Below are 26,890 nucleotides of genomic sequence, written 5' to 3'. Positions count from 1 at the left end.
TTCGGGAGTTTTTCCCTGCTTACGCTGCCCCAGAAGGCAGCTTTCTTTGGTGGCTATCACCTCTGCATGCAAGGTGTCTGAACTGATGATGTTATCCTGTTGTTCACCTTATGGTGCTTCACAAGGATAAGGTGGTGCTTTGCCTCTGTCCGTCATGCCTTCTTAAGGTGGTCTCTGACTGTCATTTGAATGAAGACGTTGTGTTGGCTTCCCTGTGCCTAAACATCTGAAGAAAATTGGCTTTCATATCTTAGATGTGGTCTGGGCAATTAGGGTGTACCTGGCAACTACAGAGTCTTTGAGGAAGTCAGACTCTATTTGTGCTCATGAACAGACCTCACAAAGGGTTGTCCACTTCTGCAACCATTTCCAGATGGATCAGACAGACAGTGGTTCAGGCCTATTGCATCAGGGGTCAAGTTTCTCCTTTCCCTGTTTAGGCACACTGTACTAGGGCGCTTAGTGTCTCCTGGGCTTTCTGTCTTCAAGCGTCAGTGACGCAGGTTTTGCAAGGCGGCCACTTGGTCGTCGGTGCACACTTTTACAGAGTTTTTTGTAAAGTGGTTGTGTTGGCATCTGCGGATGCTTCTTTTGGCCACAAGGTTTTTGCCGGCTGCTGTTTATGGGATCCTGGTCCTCTTTGAGCGTGTATTTATTTTTCAGGTGAGCTCTAGTTATTTATGGTTGAGCTCTGTTACCTGGTTGGCTATGGTTAGCCTTGGAAAAAAATTTTCTGATGATTTCCCACCCCTCACGTTTAACATTGCTTTGGGACGTCCCAATGTTTAAGAAGAACCAGGACCTGTGTCCGTCAACAAACGAAAGAGAAAATGGGATTTTTGACTTACCGTAAAATCAATTTCTCTGATGTTCATTGACGGACACAGCACCCACCCCTCTGTGGAGTTGGCTTTCTTCTGACACTGCTTGTAACAAAACTGAGGGCCTATAGCTGAGAGTGGGTGTATACCCCCTGGGACTGCCCATAAGCGTAGTTAAGCTTTTTCCTGCCTAGTGTCCTCCTGTAGAGGGCAGTATAACCCAATGGTTAAGAAGAATCAGGAGCTGTGTCTGTCAGTGAACATCAGAGAAATTGATTTTACGTAAGTCAAAAATCCAATTTTTTTCTTTTAACTTTCAGTCGTTTTTTGTTTATAGCACAAAAAATAAAAACACAGAGGTGATCAATACCACCAAAAGAAAACTTATTTGTGGGGAAAAAAAAGACATAAAATTTATTTGGATACAGTGTCGCACGATGACACAATTGTCAGGTAAAATAACGCAATTCCATATAGCAAAAAATGGCCTGGTCCTGGGTAAATCTTCCGGAGCTGAAGTGGTTAAAGTATGCAACAAGACAATGTAGTATGATATGACAATCTGTTTCTAATAATAACTGTCAACAATAACCTATTAAGCGTGTACAAAAAAGGGGTTAAAAGACCGCATTAAAGCAATCGACTACGCTAAGCCCTCATTTACACTGAACGTGGCTTTAAAATTGTGCGAGTTCAGATGATTTTAAAGCCACATTTCAGTCAGACTCTGAGTCGACTTGAAAGATATCTTTGCGGGTTCATGCACAGATTGAAGTCGCCCCCTGTCAAATCACGCTGATGTGAAAAGGGGATAAATCACAGTAACACACAATGACTTTTGACTGTGGCATTCACAGCAAGTAAATCCTGCGTTGTGGTGAAAGTCATATAGGAGAACATGACTGACATGTACACACCAAGAAGATGGCACAAACTGGTAGGCACGTAACTTTGAGGTGGGGGGGTTAAAGAGAAACCTCATTTGATGTTAGGGCAACCATGCCCAGACCTTAGAGCACTTGCACCAAACTGGCCTTCTCTTTAAAATCAACAGCTTGCCAGTGTGGAAGCTGACTGTAACCTGGAGTTCAAGGCAGTGACACTTGAGTGACATATGCAGGAGGTGGGTGTTATTTTCTCTTAAACTTAGACCATTCATCTCCACACCTGATTGTGGCTTTAGATGCTGTCTACTACTGGTAGTGAAATCAATTTGAGAAACCATTATCGGTGAAGTGAGTTAGAGTGTAGACAGTTGGGGCAACAGATGTCCTCAGACATACTGCATATTAGGGAATACAAAAAGTGTAGCTGCTGACTTTTATTAAACACGCACTCACCTGTCCCTTGGTCCAGCGATGCTCTTGGCGGGAGCCTCGCTTTTCTCCCTATTCTCCCCACGACGCCGGCATCACTACTGTGGGCACCTGGCTGTGACAGCTTGGGCCTTCACAGCTGGGTGCGCCCTGCGCATGCACGAGTTGCGCTGCGGTCCTGAGTGGATGGGCAATCTTAGGACCTGTAACGTGTCCCATAAGATTGCAGAGAGGGAGGGGGAGAGGCGAACTTCTGCTTGAGCCGCCTAGGCAGCCCGAGCGAAAGTGGGAGCGGGGTTCTTGTCAAAACTAGGTACCTGCTCCCCCCCTGAAGGGTTAATGGTGTTTTCATGCTGTATATTCTTCTCTATATATTTCATAGCTATCCTTGATTTATAGTTCTAACATCTTGTTTGTTCAGATATGTTTGACAATGCAGAAATAGATTCACGTGAGAATATCTTGATTAGACAGGCTGTTATGGGAACAGTTTAAACTTGTGTAGTATGCCAAAAAGTATCCTGTGACTGTGAGTCATACTGAAACCAAGCCCCTTATTGCAAAATCAACCTCTCTGTTTCAAATTGTATATATCAGGGGTAATGAATTAAAATTCAAGGAGGTCCGGTCGCTAAAATTTTCATTGGGCCGAGGTCCGAATCTCAAGTCTGTGCTGACTCAGCAAGATTGTAGTCACCATATTTCTTATCAAAAAATGAGACATGTACAAGTTCCATAGCATTTCAACAATATTTATTGTCAAGTTTCAGTTACAACATTAAACATGTGGACAGTTGGAACTAGGATAGCTTTACATTTGCTCTAGTCTTTGTATGGAATACAAGCAACTAACTTAACAAAAACAACATGGAAACAAATCAATAACTCTTTTCTAAAACCCATCCATTTTTCAAGTAAAATCAAATTGCACCTTCTAACTTAAACAAGGTGTCAATTTGAAAAAGTGCACAAATTATCCTCAGTTTTGTTTTTAATTTTGTTACCACCCAAAAAACCTTCCCTGTCTAGTGAGAAAAATGGGCTTTTGATTGCCCTGCCAGTAGTTTGAATCTTGGCTTAAATTGAGTTACTGCCATTCTCATGCACATGTGTAGGTGCTCATTGGTGAGCCTGGAACGATACTTGGTCTTAATAATGTTCATAGTGGAGAAAGCTGACTCACAGCTGTACGTTGATCCAAACATGGTCAAGGTGTGTAGAGCTACCTTGATTAGAGAAGAGAAATCAGTCTCCGGGACAGTCTGTAGCCAGAAGTTAGTCGGATCAGTTCCTCCAAAGTGCTCTCTTAGTGCAACATTTGTTTGCAGATCAATAAGTTCTGTCTGTAGAGATCCCTCATGTGCCCACTTGAAGGTCTGCATCACCTCCTTTGAAAACACTCTGGGATCTTTAATGAGGAAGGGATTGTGGATGAGCAGGAGGATCTGCTGTCCAAGACTGAAGCTATCAAACCTTTTACTGAAGTTTCCAATCAGTTTATCAATGAAATCAACAAAAGGAGATACATCTCTCTTTCCTTGAATCTGTTCTTTCACCTTTGTGAAATGCAAGCACTCTCCTTGAAGATCTTCCCTAAACAAATCCAGTTTTCTCTGGAAGGAGCGGACAGCGGTCATCAAATCACAGATGGAATTGTTCTTGCCCTGCAGCTTTAAATTGAGTTCATTAAGGTGTGATGTTATGTCCACTAGGAAAGCAATATTATCCATTGTGCTCTCATCTTGTAAAAACAGTGAAAACTGTTTTGCTTTCTGGCTTTTTAGTTGTATTAAGAAAGCTGTTACTTCAGTGCGAATGGACCAAAAGCGTTCCAATACACTGCCTTTACTCAACCACCTAACATTGTTGTGAAGTAAAAGGTCATTTGCATTTGCCTCAACTTCTTTAAGAAACTCTCTTAGTAAACGATGTTGATGGGATGAGGATACCCTGAGGAAGTTGATGAGTTTCATCATTGTGTCCATGATTTCTGCAAACTTTTCTGATAGAATGGCACACAGGACAGTCTGGTGGATGATACAGTGGTAAGCAATAAGGTCAGGGTTGTCCTTTTTCAGTCGCGCCACAGCTCCTTTCTCCTTTCCTACCATGGCGGGGGCACCATCTGTGGTGACTGAGACCACTTTTTTCAGGTCTATCTTCCTCTTTTTTAGAATCTCCCTAATGGCCTCATATATGTCTTCTCCTCTTGTATGTGTCTCAAGTGGTGTTACACCTAACAGGTCCTCACAGAGTTCTTTGCTTTCTTTGTGAAAAAATCTTACATACACCAAAAGCTGGGCATTATCCGTTATATCTGTTGATTCATCAATGGCTAAAGAAATGCATACTGCACTCTGAATAGCTGCATCAAGTTGTGCCAATACATCCTCTGTTAATATTTCAGTCTTTTTTGTTGCCGTTGACGCTGATAGTGGGATTTGATTGATTTTTTCACACAGCTCTTTTTGTTTACCCTCAAGTAAAGTTTCAGCAACAGCATTCAAGCACTCCTTAACAAATGTACCGTCGGTAAATGGTCTTTTGTGTTGCCCCAAAATCCATGCTACTTTAAGTGAACATTCATTTGCACGCTGCTGGGCTGTAAATGAATGTGAGAGGACTTTGGTGGATCTGTCATACTGGGCTCTTAGTTCAGTTATTTTACGTGCCCTCACCTCGGAATGCTGTGGATATGTTTGCTCAAACGAACCGTGTTTTGTTTCGTAGTGGCGCTTCACATTGCTGCTTTTTATTATCGCCACCGTTTCGCAACAAATGAGACAAACTGGTTTTAAACTTCCCATAGGAAGAATGAACATGTATTGGTCTGTCCATTCATCTTTGAAGGCTCGGTTTTCAGCATCTACCTTCCTTTTCTTGGAACAAGCCATGTTCTCTGGCGCTTTTGCTACTATTTCCTCCACACAATCTGGTAATACTCTGTAAATGTAAATGTCCCCATTAGTGTTCCCCCTTACATCAGTTGCCCCTATCAGAGTAATTCATTACATTGGGTTCTCCCATCGGAATACCCCCAAAAATCAGTTGCCACCATCAGAGTACTCCCTCAGGTATTCTCATCAGAGTGCCCACTTACATCAGGTTTCTGCAATGGAAAGCCCTCTTACATCTGGTGTCTCCCATTAGTGTTCCCCCTTACATCTTTTGTTCCCATCAGAGTACCCCATTATATAAGGTTCCCCCATCACAGTGCCCCCTTACATAGGGTGTCCTCTTTAGAGTGCCCCCTTACATTAGGTGTCACCATAGGGGGGCCTCCTTACATCAGGTATCCCCACCACATCAGGTGTGCCCATGAGAGTGCCCCTTTACATCAGGTGTCCCCATCACAGTGCTCCCTTACATCAGGCATTCTCGTCAGCGTACCACTTTACATCAGATATCCCCTAATCAGCGTGACCCTTAACATAAAATGTGCCCATCAGCGTGACCCTTAACATAAAAAATGCCCATCAGTGTGTACCACAGCAAAAAATATGCACATCAGCATGCCCCTTAACATAAAATATGCCCATCAGCATGACCCTTAACATAAAATAAGGGGCAAGCTGATGGGCACATTTTATGTTAGGGGCACTCTGATGGGCAGAACAAAATGTGCACACCAGCGTGACCCTTAACATAAAATATGCCCATCAGTGTGCCCCTTAGCATAACATTTGCCCATCAGCGTGACCCTTAACACAAAATAAAGGGCACGCTGATGGGCATATTTTAGGTTAAGGGTCACGCTGATGGGCACATTTTATGTTAGGGGGCACCCTGATGGGCACATTTTATGATGGTGGGATCACTGATGGGCAAAACAAAACGTGTAAATCAGCGTTGCTCTTAACATAAAATATGCCCATCAGAGTGCCCCTTAACATAAAATATGCCCATCAGTGTGTGCCACAGAATAAATATGCACATCAGCATGCCCCTTAACATAAAATATGCCCATCAGCATGACCCTTAACATAAAATAAGGGGCAAGCTGATGGGCACATTTTATGTTAGGGTGCACGCTGATGTGCACATTTTATGATGGTGGGATCGCTGATGGGCAAAACAAAACGTGTAAATCAGCGTTGCTCTTAACATAAAATATGCCCATCAGAGTGCCCCTTAACATAAAATATGCCCATCAGTGTGTACCACAGCATAAATATGCCCATCAGCATGACCCTTAGCATAAAATAAGGGGCAAGCTGATGGGCACATTTTATGTTAGGGGCACTCTGATGGGCAGAACAAAATGTGCACACCAGCGTGACCCTTAACATAAAATATGCCCATCAGTGTGCCCCTTAGCATAACATTTGCCCATCAGCGTGACCCTTAACACAAAATAAGGGGCACGCTGATGGGCATATTTTAGGTTAAGGGTGACGCTGATGGGCACATTTTATGTTAGGGGGCACCCTGATGGGCACATTTTATGATGGTGGGATCACTGATGGGCAAAACAAAACGTGTAAATCAGCGTTGCTCTTAACATAAAATATGTCCATCAGAGTGCCCCTTAACATAAAATATGCCCATCAGTGTGTGCCACAGAATAAATATGCACATCAGCATGCCCCTTAACATAAAATATGCCCATCAGCATGACCCTTAACATAAAATAAGGGGCAAGCTGATGGGCACATTTTATGTTAGGGTGCACGCTGATGGGCACATTTTATGTTAAGGGACACGCTGATGGGCACATTTTATGTTAGGGGGCACTCAGATGGACACATTTTATGTTAGCGGGCACGCTGATGGGCAAAACAAAACGTGTAAATCAGCGTTGCGCTCAACATAAAATGTGCCCATCAGCGTGTCCCTTAACATAAAATGTGCCCATCAGCGTGTCCCTTAACATAAAATATGCCCATCAGCGTGTCCATCAACATAAAATATGCCCATCAGAGTGCCCCTTAACATAAAATATGCCCATCAGCGTGTCCCTTAGCATAAAATAAGGGGCACGCTGATGGGCACATTTTATGTCAAGGGGGCAATCTGATGGGCATATTTTGTTTCTTTTATGGGGCACTCTAATGAGCAACAACACATGCCAGTCTGCACACTTGAGGGTTTTTTTTTAAATTGCAGTATTCTCCTCTAAAAATGTGCTCCACATACCTGGAGCCAGCTGAGTCAAAAGCCGCGAACAGGGGGGCGGGGCGTGCACCTAGTGTCCGCTGTGAGGGAGCCGCAGTCAGGAGAAGAGGGCGGGGCGCGCGAGTGACGTCACGCCCCTACTCGCGGCTCGACAGGACACCGCGATGTCCACTAGTCAGTTGCAGGAGGCGGGGCGCGCGCGGACGTCACTCCCCTACTCGCGGCCGACAGGACACCGCAATGTCCACTAGGCAGTTGCAGGGGGCGGGGCGCGCTCGGGACGTCACCCCCCTACTCGCGGCTCGACTGCTAGTGAGCCGGGAGCCACAAGCGGTCCGGGCAGAAGCATCGCGCGGGCCGCTAATGGACCGCGGGCCGCCATTTAGTGACCGCTGGTATATATGCTCGGGACATTTCCTGAAATAAACAAACATGCATTGACTCGACTCTACCCTTGTGTGTGTGTCTTTGTGCTCCCGAGGCCTCGTAGGGCAGATACCCAGCCATCTTGTTCTATAGTCCCTATCAAATGTGGCATATCAGGGGGTCAGGAGGCCTTAAAGCGGAAGTTCCACTTTTGAGTGGAATTCCGCTAATAATACCCACCAAATTGGAGCACTCCCTTGATGTAGCACCTGCACTGTTCCCCCTCCCAATGCCCAGGAAATGTAGATGTTTAGCAAGAAGCTGATGACGCCACATGAAATAAAATAATTACACAAAAAATATGGTATTTTTTTTTTATTTAAATACATTGTATGGGAGGTAAGGGTCAAAAGCGACAATACTTCTGGAGTTCAGCTTTAAAGCAAGTGGGCACACCAGACTATGCACACTAAAGTATTTACTTTAGTAGTAAATTCACTTTAAAACCAACCCTCACTTTCCTGTGGAGCTATAGGCATGTTTGTTATTTTCCATTTACTTTCTTTTGCTATGCAACCTTAGCATCCAGTCAGCCCTCTAGCGTAAACAGAGGTGTTTCTAAAGCTGGCCGTACATCATACAATCTGATTGTACAAACTCCTTTAGATCCACCGCTAATTATGTAGTTACAAGGGTCTGTCTGATTTAATAATTGAATGGATGACTAGGTCTGCGAATGTCACCATATTACATAGTTTGTACAATCCCCGTACAATGTCATTTTTTTACATTTTCCAATCAGATTGTGGTGTGTATGGCCAAGCTAAGCTGTTAGAAACAGACTGAAATCCGAGTCCAGGGTCTTTTTGTGTGATCTTTGAAGATATTTGAGGAAGAATGTCAGGGTGGGCTTTTTTTTTCACCAAACATTTTCTAAAGGTGAATGTTCCTGGTGGAATATACTATGCAGTGAATGCTGCACAACCAGTGAATGTGTATGGTGAGAGTCACATTTACTGCTCTGTAAATATAAATGTTAGATGTGACTGTAGCAGCCTTCAGAATATTGCTGCTATGGCTAAAGCAAGTCCTTCAGTTTCAGATTTAATCCCAGGCATGATGGGGACTTAATTTTGGGGCTCTATTGCACCTTGCTGTCATAGGGCAGGTCTGTGTTTCTGGGATTTTTTTTTTATTAGGTAATCACACATGCAGGTATTAGTTCTTTAACTTTATTATTGCTCTGGAGTCTCCTTGGGCATTTCCCATTTCACCAGGCCTTACAGTATCAACCTATCTTCCAGCCAGCTTTAGGTCTAAGCCTAGGTCTTCACAGGCCATTAAATACCATTGCTACTTAGCAATGATATTTAATGTTGGCCGTAATCTCTTTATAAAGACATTGATTTCAGTCTGCTGCGAATTAGGTGATTACCAACATCCCCCCCCCCCCCCAATCAATTACCTGTCCTGATAACAAGAAAAGAAAATGAACCTGGGAACATAAAAGTATAACATCTGCCTTTGTCATTTTTTTTCTGTCTTGAAAAAACCTTCCCCTTGTATCCTTATCCTGGTGTCTCAGGGACAGAAAAGTGAGCGGAAAGAAAAGGGGTATAGAAAGATATACAACATGATCAGTCCCCTCTGCCAGGGCATTGTATTATAACAGCAGCGGCCACTGCTTTCAGAATACACTGATCAGCAGCTGCAGTCATGTCCCATCATTGGAAGCCAATCAAATCAAACTTCGGTTGGGTGGGGACTGCCAAACACTGTTAAAAATGTGGCTGGTTCTCTCTGAACCAGCTGACATGTACGGCTAGCCTTAGAGGAAGATTTTCTCTTATCCAAACTAGAATTTATCTGAAGGCTTTCGCTGCTTGAGAAATATGTTAAAGTATGCCACCATGTAGTTGTATATTAATGACTGTTAAAATTATTTTTCTTTTTTCTTAATCTCTTTGTAGGTTATTGCTCAGTATTATGCAGTATCCTCTGCCCAGCATAAGTCAGAAGAAGAAGTTCTTGCTACCTTCAACAAGAAAATACACAGCAATCCAAAATTTAGAGTTTTGAAAGAGAGAGTAAAACTAATGAAATAGAAAATATGTTTATTGTTCCCCCTACAGGTTAAAGCGACACTGTCATCTTGCTCGTGCAGTGCAAAGTGACAGTGTCTTTATAAAAGCTTATTCCCCCAGTCCACTAAATACTTTACCAGTGCTCTTTTGCTACTCCAGCCTCTGTCACGTTGAGAGACAATACCTTGTGCTTGCAGATTTTTAGGAGGAGCATGTGACCTGCTCGGATCTAGAAGCCAATTGTTAGGCCTGAGCACTGTCACATGAGGGAGACATCACCACTTCTCATAGTCACCGGCACTCAAGATTTTGGTGCCGGGTGCGAGGGAGCATTGTGAAAGGTTAGTTTTAGGAAAAAGTGGGGGCCTCAGAAAAGAACATGTCAATTTTTACCTGCATTTGCAGTAGTGTTATAGAGAAGGTCTGATGATTTGTGCAGGACTGTAGATTTATTTCAATAGTTTGTAATATTTATAATCCTGGGTCCACTGAAACCTGTGGCTAATCTAAACTTTTGTCCACCTAAAGATGTTGAACTGCAGGCTGGCACGAAAAACAGGCTACTAAAAAGTTTTTGTATGCTTGTTAACAAACCTGGCTGAATGCTGCACAAGCCTTGAAATCCCAGGTGTTTTTAATATGCAAGTAATGACTTCAATTTATCCAGTCATACTTGGAGCCTAATCACTGCATATTAAAGGATAAGTTCACCTTTTGGCACATGATACATGTTCCACCCGTATTTAGTGTGAAACATGTAACGTGTTCCAGCAGCTGCAGCCATTTCCCCCCTCCCACCCCTGCTCAGTGACCGCAGAAACGGGCGTCTTCTCCACCCGCCTAGCCGCGTCATTTATTCACAGTCCTCTGCGAATAGAAAATTATAAGTCCCAATATCCTTTGCGCCTGACGGCTTGTAGTTCTCAGTGAACTACCCTAGCGCTGTGAGCACTGTGCTTGATTCTTCCTGTTAGAGTGTATCAACTTTATCGTATGAGGTACGAGCAAATAGGTGTATCACAGACAGATCTTCAGGAGTCCTGCATGGTTCCAGCGATCTGCTGATCACTGGTGCATTGCTTTACAGGCTCCCAACACAAAAAATAATAAATGCAGATTTGTTTACCTTCAAAAAAAGTGCATTTAATATTTTTTGTTAAAAGGTGAACATATCCTTTAAAATTCGGGGCACTCTGCTATGTGAACATATGCACTTTTCATGCCTATTTCCCATTTTGAGTGCTAAAATGAGCACAGGTTTACAAAGAAAAAAAAATATGTAGGTTTTAAGGCCTAATCCTGCTAAAATTGGCTATGGATGGGCTTAAGTTGGCACACCGACTTCTTGGACTCAACTGGCAAGATCTTCTCCATAGTACAGTATAAGAAATCAGAGTATGTTTTTTGTAATAGTAGCTGTTTCCGGTTGTTCGATCTGGAAACTCTGGTGAAGAAAGTTTGGCACTTAAAGCGGAGTTCCAGCCATTCACTCACCTGTCCAACGGTCCAGCGATGCGGCCGCCCGAAGCCTCGATCCTCTCCCTCGGCGCCAGCATCACTGCTGTGGGCACCCGGCTGTGACAGTTTGCGGCTTCACAGCCGGGTACCCACTGCGCATGCGCGAGTCGCGCTGCGCGTCTTGATTGGCCGGCAATCTTCTGGGACCTCTGACGTGTCCCAGAAGATTGCAGGGAGGGAGAGGAGAACTTCTGTTCAGGGCGCCGCGGCGCTCCGAGCGGAAGTGGGAGCGGGTACCTGTCAAAACTAGGTACCCGCTCCCCCCCCCCCAAAAAATGACATGCTAAATGTGGCATGTCAGGGGGTCAGGACTCCCTAAAGCGGAAGTTCCACTTTTGGGTGGAACTCCGCTTTAAGCTCCAGTAGATTTAGGAAGTGGTGTGTGATTCAAACTGCCAATATCCCCAAAACTCGTTAGTCTTACATTTATAATTCGCTTACCTTCAGTCAAATTTTTCTCAACAGCCTTTGTCTGCAGAGCCACATGGATGGCATTTAACTAGCACAGTTCTTTGGTTTTTTCATTCCTGATCAAATGCTCTGTGAAGAGTATAACTATGTACAGAATGTAAAGGGATTCCATATTGACAAGCTTACTGGAACTATTTTAATGCACCTGAAAATGGTGGCTTGGACCTTCACTAAAGCAATTGTAACATTCTAATAAAATAAAAGGACATTTCCTAAGTTTTGCTTTGTACATACTGTATATGCGGTGAAGTTATATGTAATATTTACATTGGTCACTAAACACAAATCATAGTTTAAAGTCTACTTATTTGGTGTATGGCTCAGGTGACTGCTTTTCATGTGAAATATGTACATAAGACTGCATGTATGCTACAGAATTGCAGCAAGAGAAACTACATGGTGTTTACCAGGCTTAGTATTTTTTATTGTAAAACAATTTTCTTCTTTAATTCCTATTCCAAAAGGGTGGGGGGGGGGGGGGTTATCTTTTAAAGACCAAAATTAATTGACAACATTCAGCACATGCTCCATTTTATACTAACTGACATATTATTTTCTTGTTGGCTTCTATAGTAAGGTCCCCCTCTCAGAACACAATAGCTCAGCAGAGAGATTGCTGTACTAACATTGCTTAGTTAGTATAGTGAGCTTCTCAGATTTTTAACTAGTGTGTAACTAGACTTTCCATTGAGAACTTTAAAAAAAAAAAAAAAACATAATCTCATTTTGATCATATCTCTCAGATATTGACAACATTAATTAGACAGTTTGTTCAGTACAAAATGCTCTCATTGAAAAGATCCCTTTGAAAAGTCTAATTGAATCTGGTTAAATTATTCTTTTATCTGCTGTTTTGAAAAGCCATTTTAAATGAATGATTACCTGAAACCGTAAAATCTTTGTTTTTTTAATTAGTTATAGTTTCCTTTTTTGCCTGCTTTGGGCTTTTCTCGAATAAGACTAATAAGACCAAGCAAAGTGTAGGTAGTGATGTTCAGAAAACCACATTGGTCAAATTTCAGCTTTCAGTGCATTTAGAGTAATGACACTGCAAAAAGTTTGGATTGGTTGTCATGGATTGATGAATGTTGCTGTTTATTAGTAATAAGCTGATTTGATAATTAACCTCTAATGATTTAGGTTGATGTCTAAAAAAATGAAAACTCAGTTTTGCTTATTGGGGAAAGTGAAATTGAGTCGGTTTTACTAACATTAATGCCTGATCACACTAGCGTGATTTCGTCTGTTGTTGTGTTTTAATTGACAACAATAAAGGTCACATTATTCTCTGTGGCATGGGTCTCCAAACTATGGCCCTCCAGTCATTCAGGAACTACAATTCCCATCATACCTAGTCATATCTATGAATGTCAGTGTTTTACAATGCGTCATGGGACGTATAGTTCCACAACAGCTGGAGGGTCATAGTTTAAAGATCCCTGCTGTATGATATCCATTCACATCAATGCAGCATGGTGCAATGTGATTTTTGAAAAGGTGCAGGTGCTTCTCTTGGTGTTTGCATAATGCGTTTTTGGCCTCAAATCGCATGTATGTTTCTGGCAAGGTTTTGTGTTTTTAAGTCTCCTTTTCCTAAAAAAAAAAAAAAAAAAAACTAGCATGAGGCATAAAGTGCTACAAAAACCCACTGAAAAAGCATGATTATGCAGCAGCATTAGTGTGAACCCAGGCTTAGGTGAAATTGGTTATTTTGAACTGAAATTACTTTATTTTTCTCATACAGTTTTTGATACCAGGAAGTTTACAATACCATAAAACATTTAGAAGCCTGGATTGTAATATGAATGTATATTCCTAGGGCTGTACCTTGACTGATTCTTGGGCAGCATTGTTTTCATGTAAAATAAGAAAAGATATGAACATTTTGAATATGTAATATTGTTTTTAAATAAAACAAGTTAAAGTTTATGGCATGTAGAGTTTTATTTTCAAGCTATTAATCAGATCACGTTTCTTTACTGTGTTTGTGTGCAAAAATACAAATGACTCTTCTCTCAATCTGCTTTTCATGTCTGTCAAAGCTAGAGACCAGTGAGCATTTGAAACGCTACCCTAACAAAGGCTGAAATTATCTAGCAGCAGAATTTGTGGAGCAGGAAACCAGTTTGGCCTAGTTTGGAGGATTTTTGGCCTCTAAAGCAAATAGTTACCTTTTTATTTATTTCTTGTCCATTGAGGGGCACATGAAGTCCTAAACCTTAGGGTACACTGCTGCCTTCAGAAGGACTGGACCGTGGCAAACCAGAACAAAAAAAACTGTAGGCCAGCACAGGATAAAGTTTCCCACAACCAGCATGCCTCTGTTAAGACTTAAATTATGTTTCTTTATCGTACATCAAGGGACACAGAGCGGGCCATAATAATGACTATGTGGGTTATGCTCCTCTATAGGTGAATCGGCACTGGCAAACTAATAGACTGGAAGTTCCCCCTATATAACCCCTCCCACACAGGAAGATTTGGTCCTGTTACATGATCCTGCGGCGGGATTGATTCTTCCCTCTCTTTAAAAAAAAAAAAAGGCTGCAGGGAAAAGAATTGAGTACTATTACCTCTCCAGCACCTGCAGTACTGTGTTTGTCCACTAGGTGTCAGTGTCTAGACGAAGATGGTGATGCTTTGTCTCTGTGTTCCACAGTGAGGAGCTGAGCTTTGCCACACAAGCTAGACAGGCGCATCAGGGCGTGCGCACGCACAACAAGCGTGCATGGAAAGCAGAGAGCGTGCGTGTGATGTCACGAGCATGAACGTGGCACACTGTATCTGCATTTGAAAGGCAGACGAGACTCACAGACCTCCTGGCTGACACTGCAAGGTACACAGAGCAGGTTTCACTGGGGCATGTGAGTCTATAGAACTTGGACACGGCTGCAGGCACTGGTATCTGGAGGGGAGTAGTAACTGTGGTAACTGCTGAGGCTGGATCACAGTTTCTACATAGGATAGTGCAAAGGAGTTTTCACCTCAGATCTGGGTCTTCAAGTAAGCAATGCCTTCCAGGAAAAAAAAAGGGCGGGCGGTGGAAGGGGTACAACTGCTCCACCATCAGGATTGGAGCATCCTGGTCTTATTCCTGATGTGCTTACTTCCCCTGATAGGCCTGAAGCAACTGGCCAGTCTGAGCCATTACGCTTGTCAGGTATTGTTTCTACTTCCAATGCCTCTGCCTCATCTTACATCACAAAAGACGACTTGGCATCAGCTTTGGCTAGTTTGGAGAGTAAACTAGCCAGGATAATTGCCTCTGTATCGCAGGGGGGGAAGAAACGGGAGTCCAGGCCCAGCAGGGATCTGGCTGAGCACCTGGACACTCGGGCCTGAGAGGACCCCTGGGTTAGAGCCAGAATGGGAAGAGGATATAGAGGAAGCGGCTGTGAATGACCTGGAAGAGGGGCAGACTGAGGATTCCTCTTTACAAGGAGTCATGCTCTGAGGAGCCATTTTCAGCCTCTCACTCGCAGAGGTTGCTGATTCAGTCTTACTGAAGTGGTCTGGGCTGGTTTTAAATTAGCTTCATTAGAGGTGTCAGAAGACTCCTTCTCTTTTTTGGGCTCCTTGCTCCCTCAGCAGAGTTCCCAGGTCTACCCTTTACACCTGCTATTCGAAACGCTGGTGTATGCGGATTGGGATCACCCTGTGGAATGCCTTTCTGCTCAAAAAAAAAAAAAAATAGTGACAAGCCTGTGATTTATTCAGACTTCATTTGGAAAGTTGCTGAACGTATCTTTGTGAACCACCAAACACCATCACAGCCAGAAAGTAGGCGTTCCACAAGCATTGCTCAAGAAGATGTCTGAAGATCTTCTTGTAGTACTTCTTTTGCTGTTTCCTTATTGCTGGGTAGAATGTCATTACTTGGTCGGCTCTGTCGACCCCTCCCATGGTGTTATTGTAGTCTATCACTACTTGTGGCTTCATGATTTCTTTCCCACCTTTAGTGCATATCATAACAGTGGAGGTATTATGAACTGTACTCATTAGGCACACATCTTTCTTGCCACGCCATTGCAGTGCCGACATTTTGCCTTTCTGCCAGGCAACCATTTCCCCAGTCTTCAGCTGCTTATTGCTAAACATTGGCGGCATGTTGTGTCGGTTAGCACTAACTGTTCCATAGGCATCTGTTTTGTTTTGCAGAAGAAAGTCAAAGTTTAGGAGATGTATAAAAGTTGTCAGCTGTTACACAAGAACCCTGATTTAGAAATGGCACAATGAGTGAAAGAACAGAAGATGTTGCCATTCTATAGTTGCTGTATTTTGGATTTAATTTTGATAATTTTCCAGTGTATATGACTGAATTCCAAATGTAGCCAGTTGACAATTTGCATTGCATTTAGGATTTTACACCAAATCGTGCTCTTTGATGCAATGTATTGTACCTAGATGAGCCTTCCCTTGCAGGCCATTAGACTTTCATCTATGCTGATATCTCTTTCTGACACATAGCTCCATTGGAAATTCTTTAGAATCATTTGAGATACTTCCCAAATGTTTTTTTTTGGTTTTTGTGCAGGATGAGTTTCATCAAATTCTTCGTTGTTTTCGAAGTGTAAATATTTCATGAGCAGGGAAAATCTGTACTCTGACATGACCGTGCCAAAGAATGGAGTGGCAAGTAATGAATTATTTGTCCAATACGACTTCTGCAGGGGTTTTCTCACTACTCCCTGAAGTATTATTAGGCTCAGAAATTTCAATATGGCATCTTGGGTAACTGATTCCAACTTTTTGCTTCTTGGAAACTTCTCATGCAGAGTAGCTAATTGTTGCTCTTTGCATCGGTTTGTCTCAGTAACTATTTTTTTCAATAACCTCATCAGTCAGAAATACAGTGCCTTGTGAAAGTATTTGGCCCCCTTGAACTTTCCGACCTTTTGCCACATTTCAGGCTTCAAACATAAAGATATAAAACTGCAACTTTTTGTGAAGAATCAACAAGAAGTGGGACACAATCATGAAGTGGAACGAAATTTATTGGATATTTCAAACTTTGTTAATAAATAAAAAACTGAAAAATTGGGCGTGCAAAATTATACAGCCCCTTTCCCAGGAAACTCTCCAGAAGTTCATTGAGGATCTCTGAATGATCCAATGTTGACCTAAATGACTAATGATGATAAATAGAATCCACCTGTGTGTAATCATGTCTCCGTATAAATACACCTGCACTGTGATAGTCTCAGAGGTCCGTTTAAAGCGCAGAGAGCATCATGAAGAACAAGGAACACACCAGGCAGGTCCGAGATACTGTTGTGGAAAAGTTTAAAGCCGGATTTGGATACAAAAAGATTTCCCAAGCTTTAAACATCCCAAGGAGCACTGTGCAAGCGATTAATATTGAAATGGAAGGAGTATCAGACCACTGCAAATCTACGAAGATCTGGCCGTCCCTCTAACTTTCAGCTCATACAAGGAGAAGACTGATCAGAGATGCAGCCAAGAGGCCCATGATCACTCTGGATGAACTGCAGAGATCTACAGCTGAGGTGGGAGACTCTGTCCATAGGACAATCAGTCATATACTGCACAAATCTGGCCTTTATGGAAGAGTGGCAAGAAGAAAGCCATTTCTTAAAGATATCCATAAAAAATGTCGTTTAAAGATTGCCACAAGCCACCTGGGAGACACACCAAACATGTGGAAGAAAGTGCTCTGGTCAGATGAAATCAAAATCAAACTTTTTGTTGTCTTGTTGGCGTATAAGCAACACAGCTCATCACCCTGAACACACCATCCCCACTGTCAAACATGGTGGTGGCAGCATCATGGTTTGGGCCTGCTTTTTTTCAGCAGGGACAGGGAAGATGGTTAAAATTGATGAGAAGATGGATGGAGCCAAATACAGGACCATTCTGGAAGAAAACCTGATGGAGTCTGCAAAAGACACCGAGACTGGGACCGAGATTTGTCTTCCAAAAAGACAATGATCCAAAACATAAAGCAAAATCTACAATGGAATGGTTCATAAATAAACATATCCAGGTGTTAGAATGGCCAAGCCAAAGTCCAGACCTGAATCCAATCAAGAATCTGTGGAAAGAACTGAAAACTGCTGTTCACAAACGCTCTCCATCCAACCTCGCTGAGCTCGAGCTGTTTTGCAAGGAGGAATGGGCAAAAATTTCAGTCTCTGATAGAGACATACCCCAAGCGACTTACAGCTGTAATCGCAGCAAAAGGTGGCGCTACAAAGTATTAACTTAAGGGGGCTGAATCATTTTGCACGCCCAATTTTTCAGTCTTTTATTTGTTAAAAAAGTTTGCAATATCCAATAAATTTAGTTCCACTTCATGATTGTGTCCCACTTGTTGGTTGTTCACAAAAAATTAGTTTTATATCTTTATGTTTGAAGCCTGAAATGTGGCAAAAGGTCAAAGTTCAAGGGGGCCAAATACTTTCGCAAGGCACTGTAATTGTAAATATACCAAGGGGTTATCTTGTTCAATGTCTACTTTCATACCAGCTGCTCCAGTAAATAGGAATCTTGGGGGTCCTGCCTGATCCATACCACCGTCAATTGAGCACCAAGTTTGTACATTACTAAGCTCAGTCGCAGAATCGTCACTGTCGTCACTTTTGGTGTCTGATGATGAATTTCCCCACTAATCACTATCACTCAATTATGCTAGTGATTCTAATTCACTATTGGTGTTTTCTAGCTGGTCTAAAACTTCTTTTGACCTAAAGAGGCGCTTTTTGTATGCCATGGATGTTCTTAAGTTTCCAGGAAGAAAGAACGGTAAAAGTGCAGGTAGGGCACTGGAAAAAGTACTAGGGACAAAACTGAGGTGAAATGGTTTGATACAGTAATGTAATTCTGACAGATTTTAATGCATTGTCTGTATGTCATGTTTTGTTTACTTTTTTTTCATTTACTGCCCGGTTCCGGCCCCTTACTGCGTCAGCGCTTGCAGGGAAAAGAAACCTGGAAGACTGATGCCGGCATCGGCCGGAGGACATCAGGGGATTGTAGGGACAAGGTAAGTGACACTACAGTCTTACTCCGAGTGTGGCTCGGGGTTACCGCTTTTGGTACTGAAAATTAACCCCGAGCCACACGATTACCGCCAGGACCCAGTGAATAAGTACTTGGAATCCTTACTAAAGGCCTCGTTTGCCATTGCCGGGTCGGCGGTTCAGCCGGCAGTACCAGCAATAGGAATTTGCCAGTCCTTAAAAGACCGTTTTAAGAGGTTGGCTAGGAACCTGCCTACTTAAGGGGAGACTACCAAGGAATTTGCGGAACTTCCTTGTGTTTTGCGGTAGACACCCTTAACAATTTCATCCAACAGGTGTCTCACTTTGCACTTCTGTCAGTACTCAGGTGCAGAGTGTTGTTGCCAAAAATACTGGTTGGCGGAATTGTTGTGCAAAAAGTTACTTACGAGATTCCCATTCCATGGATAACGTCTATTTGGTGAGGATCTGGATGAGTATATCGAAAAGATTTCAGGAGGAAAGTGTGCACTGTTGCCTGTTAAAGAAGAAATAATCATCCATCTTTTAAGTTCCCTAGTGCTCCTGTGCCTCCCAATACTTCGAGTTCCAAGCAGTTTCAACGGCCTCAGCCTTTAGGGTTAAGGAAACCTCAGCTCAGGGTCAGTGCCAGAAGAAAAAAAAACGAATTTCACAGGCCTGCCAAGACCGGCTCCAAGTCTGATTTATGAATGGGTGCCCCCACTCACACGGGTGGAGGGGGGGGGAGGCCTTTACAATTCTCCGAGGCTTGGGCAAAGGTAATACAGGACAGGTGGGTCATGTCCACAGTGGCTCAGGGCTACAAGATAGAGTTCCCTCCCTCTCGGTTTCTAGGTTCAAATGTTCCCATAAGTCCAGTAAAAAAAAAAATCCCTTTTCCAAGCCCTAGAGCGCTTGTGGGTACAGGGTGTGATTGTGGAGGTTCCAGCCAGCGAAAGCTTCAGGGGTTTTTACTCAAATCTTTTCACGGTACCAAAACAAAATGGCAAAGTGTGGCTCATTCTGGGTCTCAAAGCTCTGAGCCAGTTCTTGAGAGTTCAGTCCTTCCACATGGAATCAATTTGTTCGGTTGTAGCTTCTCTGAAGCAATGGGACTTTTGGCATCCACAGATATCAAGGATGCATACCTGCATGTGCCAATTTATGGGCCTCATCAAGGGTTTCTGCATTTTGCAGTGGGGGGAGGGAATTTAATTTGCAGTTCGTGGTCATTCATCCTAGCCACAGCCCCCCGGGTATTTACAAAAATTTTAGCCACAGCGTTGGCATTCTTAAGGTCTCAAGGGATATAAGTCATCTGATATCTAGGCGATCTTTTACTCAAGAATCAATCAGGCCCAGGGATAACGAGGAATATGACCCTGATAGTCTAGTTCTTGGAATACCTAGGCTGGATTCTAAACGTAGAAAAACCAGCCTTGCAGTCGGTTCAAGTTCTGGAGTATCTGGGCCTGATTCTGGACACAGCTCAGTCAAGAGTTTTTCTGCCTCCTGCAAAAGTTCAGGCCATAAGAGATCTAGTCCAGATCATAAGAAGGAAGAGGTACCCCTCTATATGAGTATGTGCATGAGATTGATGGGCAAGTTGGTCTCCTTGTTCAAGGAAATTCCTTATGTGCAGTTTCATTCCACAACAACATTCGGTCTGCTTGGAACAAGAAGCTCCAATCTTCAGATTATCCAATGGTTCTGTCCCCAAGGGTGAGGCAGGATCTCACGTAGTATTCTGGACTGCCAGGCCCCAGGATTGTCCTGTCAGGATATAGTCCGACAATGCCACTGTAGTGGCTTATATCAACCACCAGGGGGGTGCCAGGCATCCCAGAAAGAGGTGAACTACATTCTAGCATGGGCAGAGAAGCACGTACCATTTCTACCGGCAGTGTTCATCCCGGGGAAGGACAACTGGCAGACTTTCTAAGTCTCCAACAGTAGCTTCCAAGGAAATGGTCCCTACATCCCGAGGTATTTCAAATGATTTGCCAACGTTGGGGTACCCCCAAAGGAGATCTATTGGCATCCAGGTTCAACAGCAAGCTGGACAAATTTGTATCCATAAGCAAGGATCCAACCGCTATCGGAACAAATGCGTTTGGGATCGGTTCTCCCTGATCTATACCTTTCCTCCGGGCCAACTTCTGCCACGGCTGCTGCACAGAATACAGAAGAAAAGGAGACCGGTGATCCTAGTGGCTCCGGCCCTGCCCAGGAGACCTTGGTACGCAGAGATTGTGAAATTGACAGTGAGGGAGGCATTGTCAATTCTACACCGTCCAGATCCACTTTCCAAAGTCCCATATTCCATCCTGCTTTACGGTCGCTGAACTTGATGATCTGGCTATTGAGGTCAGAATCTTGAAGGAGCGAGGAATTGTGGGTCCAGTTCTAGCTATGTTGATAAACACCAGGAAACATGTTGTTGGAAGAATTCTTGCTTTTCTGCAATTAGGGATGGAATTGAAGCTGGAATTAGGAACTATCAAGGGGCAGATCTCGGCCTTCTCTATTTTCTTTCACAGACGGATAGCAACACACTCGTTTGTGTGAGCATTTTTGCAAGGTGTGATTGGCATGGTTCCACCAGTCAAGCTGCCCTTATGCCCCTGGGATTTAAATCTTGTGCTCTGTGTTACAGAAGCAACCATTTGAGCCTATCAGGCATATTCCTTTGATTCTTTTGGTAAGGAAATTGGCTTTTTTGGTCGTCATAACCTCGGCCAGAAGGATGTCAGAATTTCTTGCAAAGAGACATTTTTGGTCCTGCACCAGGACAGAGTGGTCTTGCGTCCCCATCCAGCCCTTTTGCCTAAAGTGGTTTCCGGTTTCCAGTTTTCATCTAAACCAGGATATCACACTGCCCTCCTTTTTTTTTTTTTTTTTTTTTCTTTTTTTTTTTTTTTTACACAAATCATCAATTTCAAAAATTCTGCTCTGATACCATCTTCAAAACTGGATTATCTGGGCCTGACTCTGGACTCCGCTTCAGTGAGGGTGTTTCTTCCCCCCGGAAAAGTTGCAGAGGGCGATTCATTTGCTGTTATCCAGCAACTTGTCCTCTCTGCGGACTTGCATGCAAGCCTTAGGTCTGAGGGTGTCGACCTTCGAGGCGGTTCCGTTTCCTCAGTTCCACACGAGACCCTTACAAAGGAAGGGAAATTCTTGTCAAGTGGAACAAAGATCCAAAATCCTTGGACACTATGATTTAGTTAAATGACAGCACAAGGAGTGCTCTTCTGTGGTGGCTTTGCTCGTTGCCCCTACGCCAGGGCAAGTCCTTCCTCCCATTGTATTGGACCGTGGTAACCACGGATGCCAGCCTGTCCGGCTGGGGAGCAGTGCTTGGGCAGCTGTGTGTCCAGGGGTCCTGGACTGTGGAGGAGTCCAGACTACCGATCAATATTCTGAAGCTCAGAGCAATAAAGCTTTGCCGGAGTCACTGGACAAATCACCTGCAGGGTTGTCCAGTTCAGATTCAATCAGACGATGCCACAGCTGTGGCTTACCTCAATCATCAAGGAGGCACCAAGAGATCCTGAAATGGGCAGACTATTTTGTTCCAGCCCTTTCCACCGTGCATATCCCAGGAGTAGAGAACTGGCAGGCGGATTACCTGAGTCTTCAGGTGTTGGATCAGGGGGAATGGTCCCTGCCCCGGAGGTGTTTCACCTGCTGTGTGTCCGGTGGGGAACACCTGATGTCGACTTGTTAGACTCTCGATTCAACAAGAAGGTACAGAGGTTTGTTGCCATGTCTCAGGATCCTTGGCTGATGCCACAGACTCATTGGTGGCGGGGCTCCTTGAGGTCAGTATTGGCTGATCTATGCGTTCCCTCCGCTGAAACTCCTGCTGAGGCTTCTGTGCAGAATAGAGGTGAGGGGACTCCGGTCATTCTGGTGGCCCCAGACTGACCTCACCAGTCTTGGTACGCAGATCTGGTAAGATTGGTCGCTGACGCTCCTTGGAGAATTCCTCTCAGGGAAGATCTGCTTGTCTCAAGGGCCGATCTTCCATACTGTTTTACAATCGTTTGATTTAAGGGCGTGGCTGTTGAAAGCCAGGTATTGAAGGATAGAGGTCTTTCTGATTCTGTGATTCCTACACTATTGAAGGCCCGGAAGTCTCCTTCCAGGAGGTTTTATCATTGTACTTGGAAATCGTACATTTCATGTTGTGAATCGTTGAAAGTGCACCCTCGCTTGTTTTCAGTAACTAGGGTTTTGACTTTTCTTTAAAAAGGGGTTGAACAGCGTTTGGCTTTGGGCACTATCAAAGGCCAAGTGTCGGCTTTAGCTGTGTTTTTCCACCGTACTTTAGCTAAGCATGCCCTGATTCGCACTTTTATTCAGGAGGTGCGTCATATGGCACCTCCGAGGCGATCCCCATTACCTCTGTGGGACCTGAATTTGGTGTTACCCGTTTTTCATAAACCTCCTTTTGAGAACATCAATGGAGATTCCCTTGCTTACATTGTCTCAGAAAATTGCCTTTTTGGTGGCTATCCTTTTTGCCCGCAGAGTGTCTGAATTGGTGGCGGCGTCTTGCCGTTCACCTTATCTGGTGGTTCACAGAGATAAAGTGGTACTTCGTCCTAATCAGTCGTTTCTTACTATGGTGGTTTCTGATTTTCATTTGCATGAAGACATTGTGCTGCCTTCACTCAGTTCTAAGCCCAAGCATCCCAAGGAAATTGCCTTGCGTTCTTTGGATGTGGTTCGGGTAATTGGAGTTTACCTGGCAGCTACTGAATCTTTCAGAAAATCAAATTTTTTGTCCTCACGGAAGGAGCTCTAAAGGGATTGGCTGCGTTTGCTGCAACCAAATCCAGATGGATCAGGCAGAAGGTGGTACAGGCTTATTCACTGAAGGGTCAGGTTCCACCTTTCCCTGTGAAGGCGCATTCTACTGGGGCACTGATTGCCTCTTGGGCTTTTCGCCATCAGGCGTCAGTAATGCAAGTTTGCAAGGCGGCAACTTGGTCGTCTGTGCACACGGTCACCAAATTCTACAAAGTAGATGTGTTGGCATCCTCGGATGCTTCTTTTGGCCGCAAGGTTTTGCAGGCTGGGGCACCATGGGATCTCAATCTGGTTCTCTATGCACTTCAGACACTGTCATTTGAACCTATTAGTGACATTCCTTTCTATCTCTTCTTTCACCTAAAATGTGAATGTTTCTTGTAACTATCGCCTCTGCAAGGTGATTTTCTAAACTGGTGGGTTTATTCGGCAAGGAAACCTTTTCTAGTCCTGCAGAGGGATAAGGTGGTGATGAAGCCCAGGACTTTATTCTTGTCTAAGGTAGTTTCTTGCTTTTGCCTTAATCAGGGCATGATTCTTCTGACCCTTTATTCGGCTCGAAATCGCCTGTCTCTCTCAGCCACTACTCATTTAGGAAGACTGATTGCTTTTTAAAATCTCAGATGAACTGCCGAAGCATGATGCTCATTATGTGGAACTCTGGTTTCTTGTTTCACCTTCTCTAGGTGGTTCAGACAGACCTTCACTCATGATCTGTGTACCAGATTTACAAGACCAATGTTCTGTTCAAATGTTCTCTGGCTGATGCTGCGGCCTCATCTGATGTTAGCTTTGGGCTCCAGGTCCTTCAGGTTCCCTTTTGAGCTGCAGGCAGTCCTCTGTTTTCCCTTGGGCTTGCTAGTGAATGTTTGCGGTGTTGCTCATCCCTCAGTTGGGCTACTTTTGGATGTCCCAAAGGTTTAACAATTTTTCTGCCACCAAGGAATGCAATAGATCAGTATCAAGCGGTTCTGCCCACACTCCTGGCTACTACAGCAGTCGGAAATGTGTTTTAACTCTGACAAAAGTACACTGTCCGCTGTCAGATGGAAGTGATCACTTCCACACACCACAGCAACACTGGCCTTGGCAATATCTGTGCTCCATTAGCGGGCAGGTGAGATATCAAGGATATTTTTGCTCACTAATGTCTCCTTAAAGAGAACCTGCCACCAAAAAAAAATTTTTTTTTAAACTGTTGCAAATGAAAATGCAAACATGTTTGCATTTTTGATCATGTTCTCAACACCTGTTTTGTTACAAAACTTGAGGCATGCTCATGATGGGTGGGGTTATTCTAGGTTAACCTGTGCACTGTAAAGTAGCCGCAAACACACAATGCCCTGTTTATGTATGCTGCATAGTTATAAAAGATGGTGCATTGACTGTCTTAACACAATGCATGTTAATATTCGATTTAACGCAAACCACAAGGGTGTTTAAATTGTCAACTCCTTAGAGCTTGTTTACACTTGTGTTGGCCTTCTCAAGACTGACTTGCAATGGATTGCTTTTCAGAGGGCGTTTGACAGGTGTTCAGGAGATATGTTACCGCCTAATGGCTGTTTTAACCACTAAAATCCTGCACCACACACAGCAACTGTGTGCATCACATGCAATTGTGGCACAGCCTGTTGGGGTATGTTCAGCAGGCAGTACAGTGGGGGAAAATTGTTCTGGTTCACAATGCAAAGTGTTTTGGCTGCGGCATCTGTCCTCCCCTGTACTACTGCCTTTGCAAGCTTGGAGGTCAGCAAAAACATGGCCCAACCCCCTTTCCCCACCTGCAAGTGTAAACTGCGCCTTAGTAAATCAGCCCAAGTCTCTTGAAACAAACATGCCCTTGTAAAGTATAAGCTCATACTTCCTTTGGGTCAGGATTTAATTATGTTTAACATTGAACAGAAACACCCTAAACATAATTTTGTGGATCTGGTCATGGTTTACCTTCTTTTATTGGATTTCTACTTTCCATTGGGTTTCGTAATCTGTTAGATCTGATAAAGGAACAATTGTGAACATTTTATAACCACTCTGCAACATAGGTATAAGACTTAATATGTGGCAAACAATGATCCAGAAATAATCAGTGAAAGTAATGTAATCTCTGTACACATTTACTGTAAAATATTGCAACTGTCGACATGGGTCAGGCTTAGTTTCCAGGAACTTTTTACACAGAAATTTTCTGCTTACGCACCTGAACAGGAGTAGGAAACATTGCGAAAAAATTATTTACTTGTAACCAGAGTACATTTGGTGTAATGCATTACCTCTGGCATCATTGTTGTACTAATCGTTCAGGAAACAGATATTGTTTCCATTTACACTGAACAAAATTATAAACGCAACCCTTATTTTTGCCCCCATTTTTCATGAGCTGAACTCAAAAAATCTAAGACTTTTTCAATGTGCACAAAAGGCCTATTTCTCTCAAATATTCAAAATGACTCTATGTTGGTCTCCAAGTGTCTAAAAATCCTTTTTTTAGTCAAGATAACTGTATTTGGTCACCAAAGGTCTGAAAAAAATTTTTAGTCAAAATTACTGTAGTTTTTGTTTTAATGTCTTAAAAAAACGATTTTAGACAAGATAATTGCATTTCGTAACCAATGGCCTTTTAGAGTCTTAAAACGACGGTTTTAGACAAGATAACTGAAATTGGTAAACAAATGGCCTGAACAAAGTTTTTTTTTTTCAAAATGACTCTATATTGGTTTCCAAGTGTCTTAAAAGACTTTTTTTAGTCAAGATAACTGCATTTGGTCAGCAAAGGTCTTACATTTTTTTTTAGTCAAAATGACTGTATTTTCGTTTTTTAATGTCTTAAAAAAACGGTTTTAGGCAAGAAAACCGCATTTAGTAACCAATGGCCTGAAAAATTGTTTTTGGTCAAAATTACTCTATTTTGGTCTCCAAGTGTCTAAAAAGCATTTTTTAGTCAAGATAACTGCATTTGGTCACCAAAGGTTTGAAATTTTTTTTAGTCAAAATGACTGCATTTCCGTATTTTAGAGTCTTAAAAAGACGGTTTTTGACAAGATAATTGCATTTGGTAACCAATGGCTTGAAACATTTTTTGGGGTCAGAATGACTTGATTTTGGTCTCCAAGTGTCTAAAAATCCTTTTTTTAGTCAACATAAGTGCATTTGGTCACCAAAGGTCTGAAAATATTTTTTTAGTCAAAAATGACTGTATTTTCGTCTTTTAGAGTCTTGAAAAAGACGCTTTTGGTAACCAATGGCCTAAAACATTTTTTGGGTCAGAATGACTCGATTTTGGTCTCCAAGTGTCTAAAAAGCCGTTTTTTAGTCAAAATAACTGCATTTGGTCACAAAAGGTCTGAAAAAAAGGTTTAGTCAAAATGACTTGTATTTTCGCCTTTTAGAGTCTTAAAAAG

The 26,890-nt window shown here is 43.0% G+C and overlaps 1 protein-coding gene across 1 annotated transcript in view; it reads left to right on the top strand.

Moving 5' to 3' along the window:
• The window catches only part of LYAR (Ly1 antibody reactive), a 99,719-nt gene extending 89,732 nt beyond the window's left edge, over positions 1 to 9,987 (top strand). Inside the window, exon 9 of the mRNA XM_082264188.1 lies at positions 9,589 to 9,987. Within this exon, the coding sequence (XP_082120314.1) occupies positions 9,589 to 9,723 (135 nt within the window). The 3' untranslated portion in view covers positions 9,724 to 9,987. The remainder of the gene's footprint in view (positions 1 to 9,588) is intronic.
• Positions 9,988 to 26,890: the final 16,903 nt, after the last annotated feature.

The sequence above is a fragment of the Pelophylax lessonae genome (genome assembly GCF_965119305.1).
Source record: "Pelophylax lessonae genome assembly, chromosome: 1".
Taxonomy (NCBI): Eukaryota; Metazoa; Chordata; class Amphibia; order Anura; family Ranidae; genus Pelophylax; species Pelophylax lessonae.
Note: the sequence above shows the minus strand (reverse complement) of the source record. Positions and strands in the feature narration are given on the sequence as shown.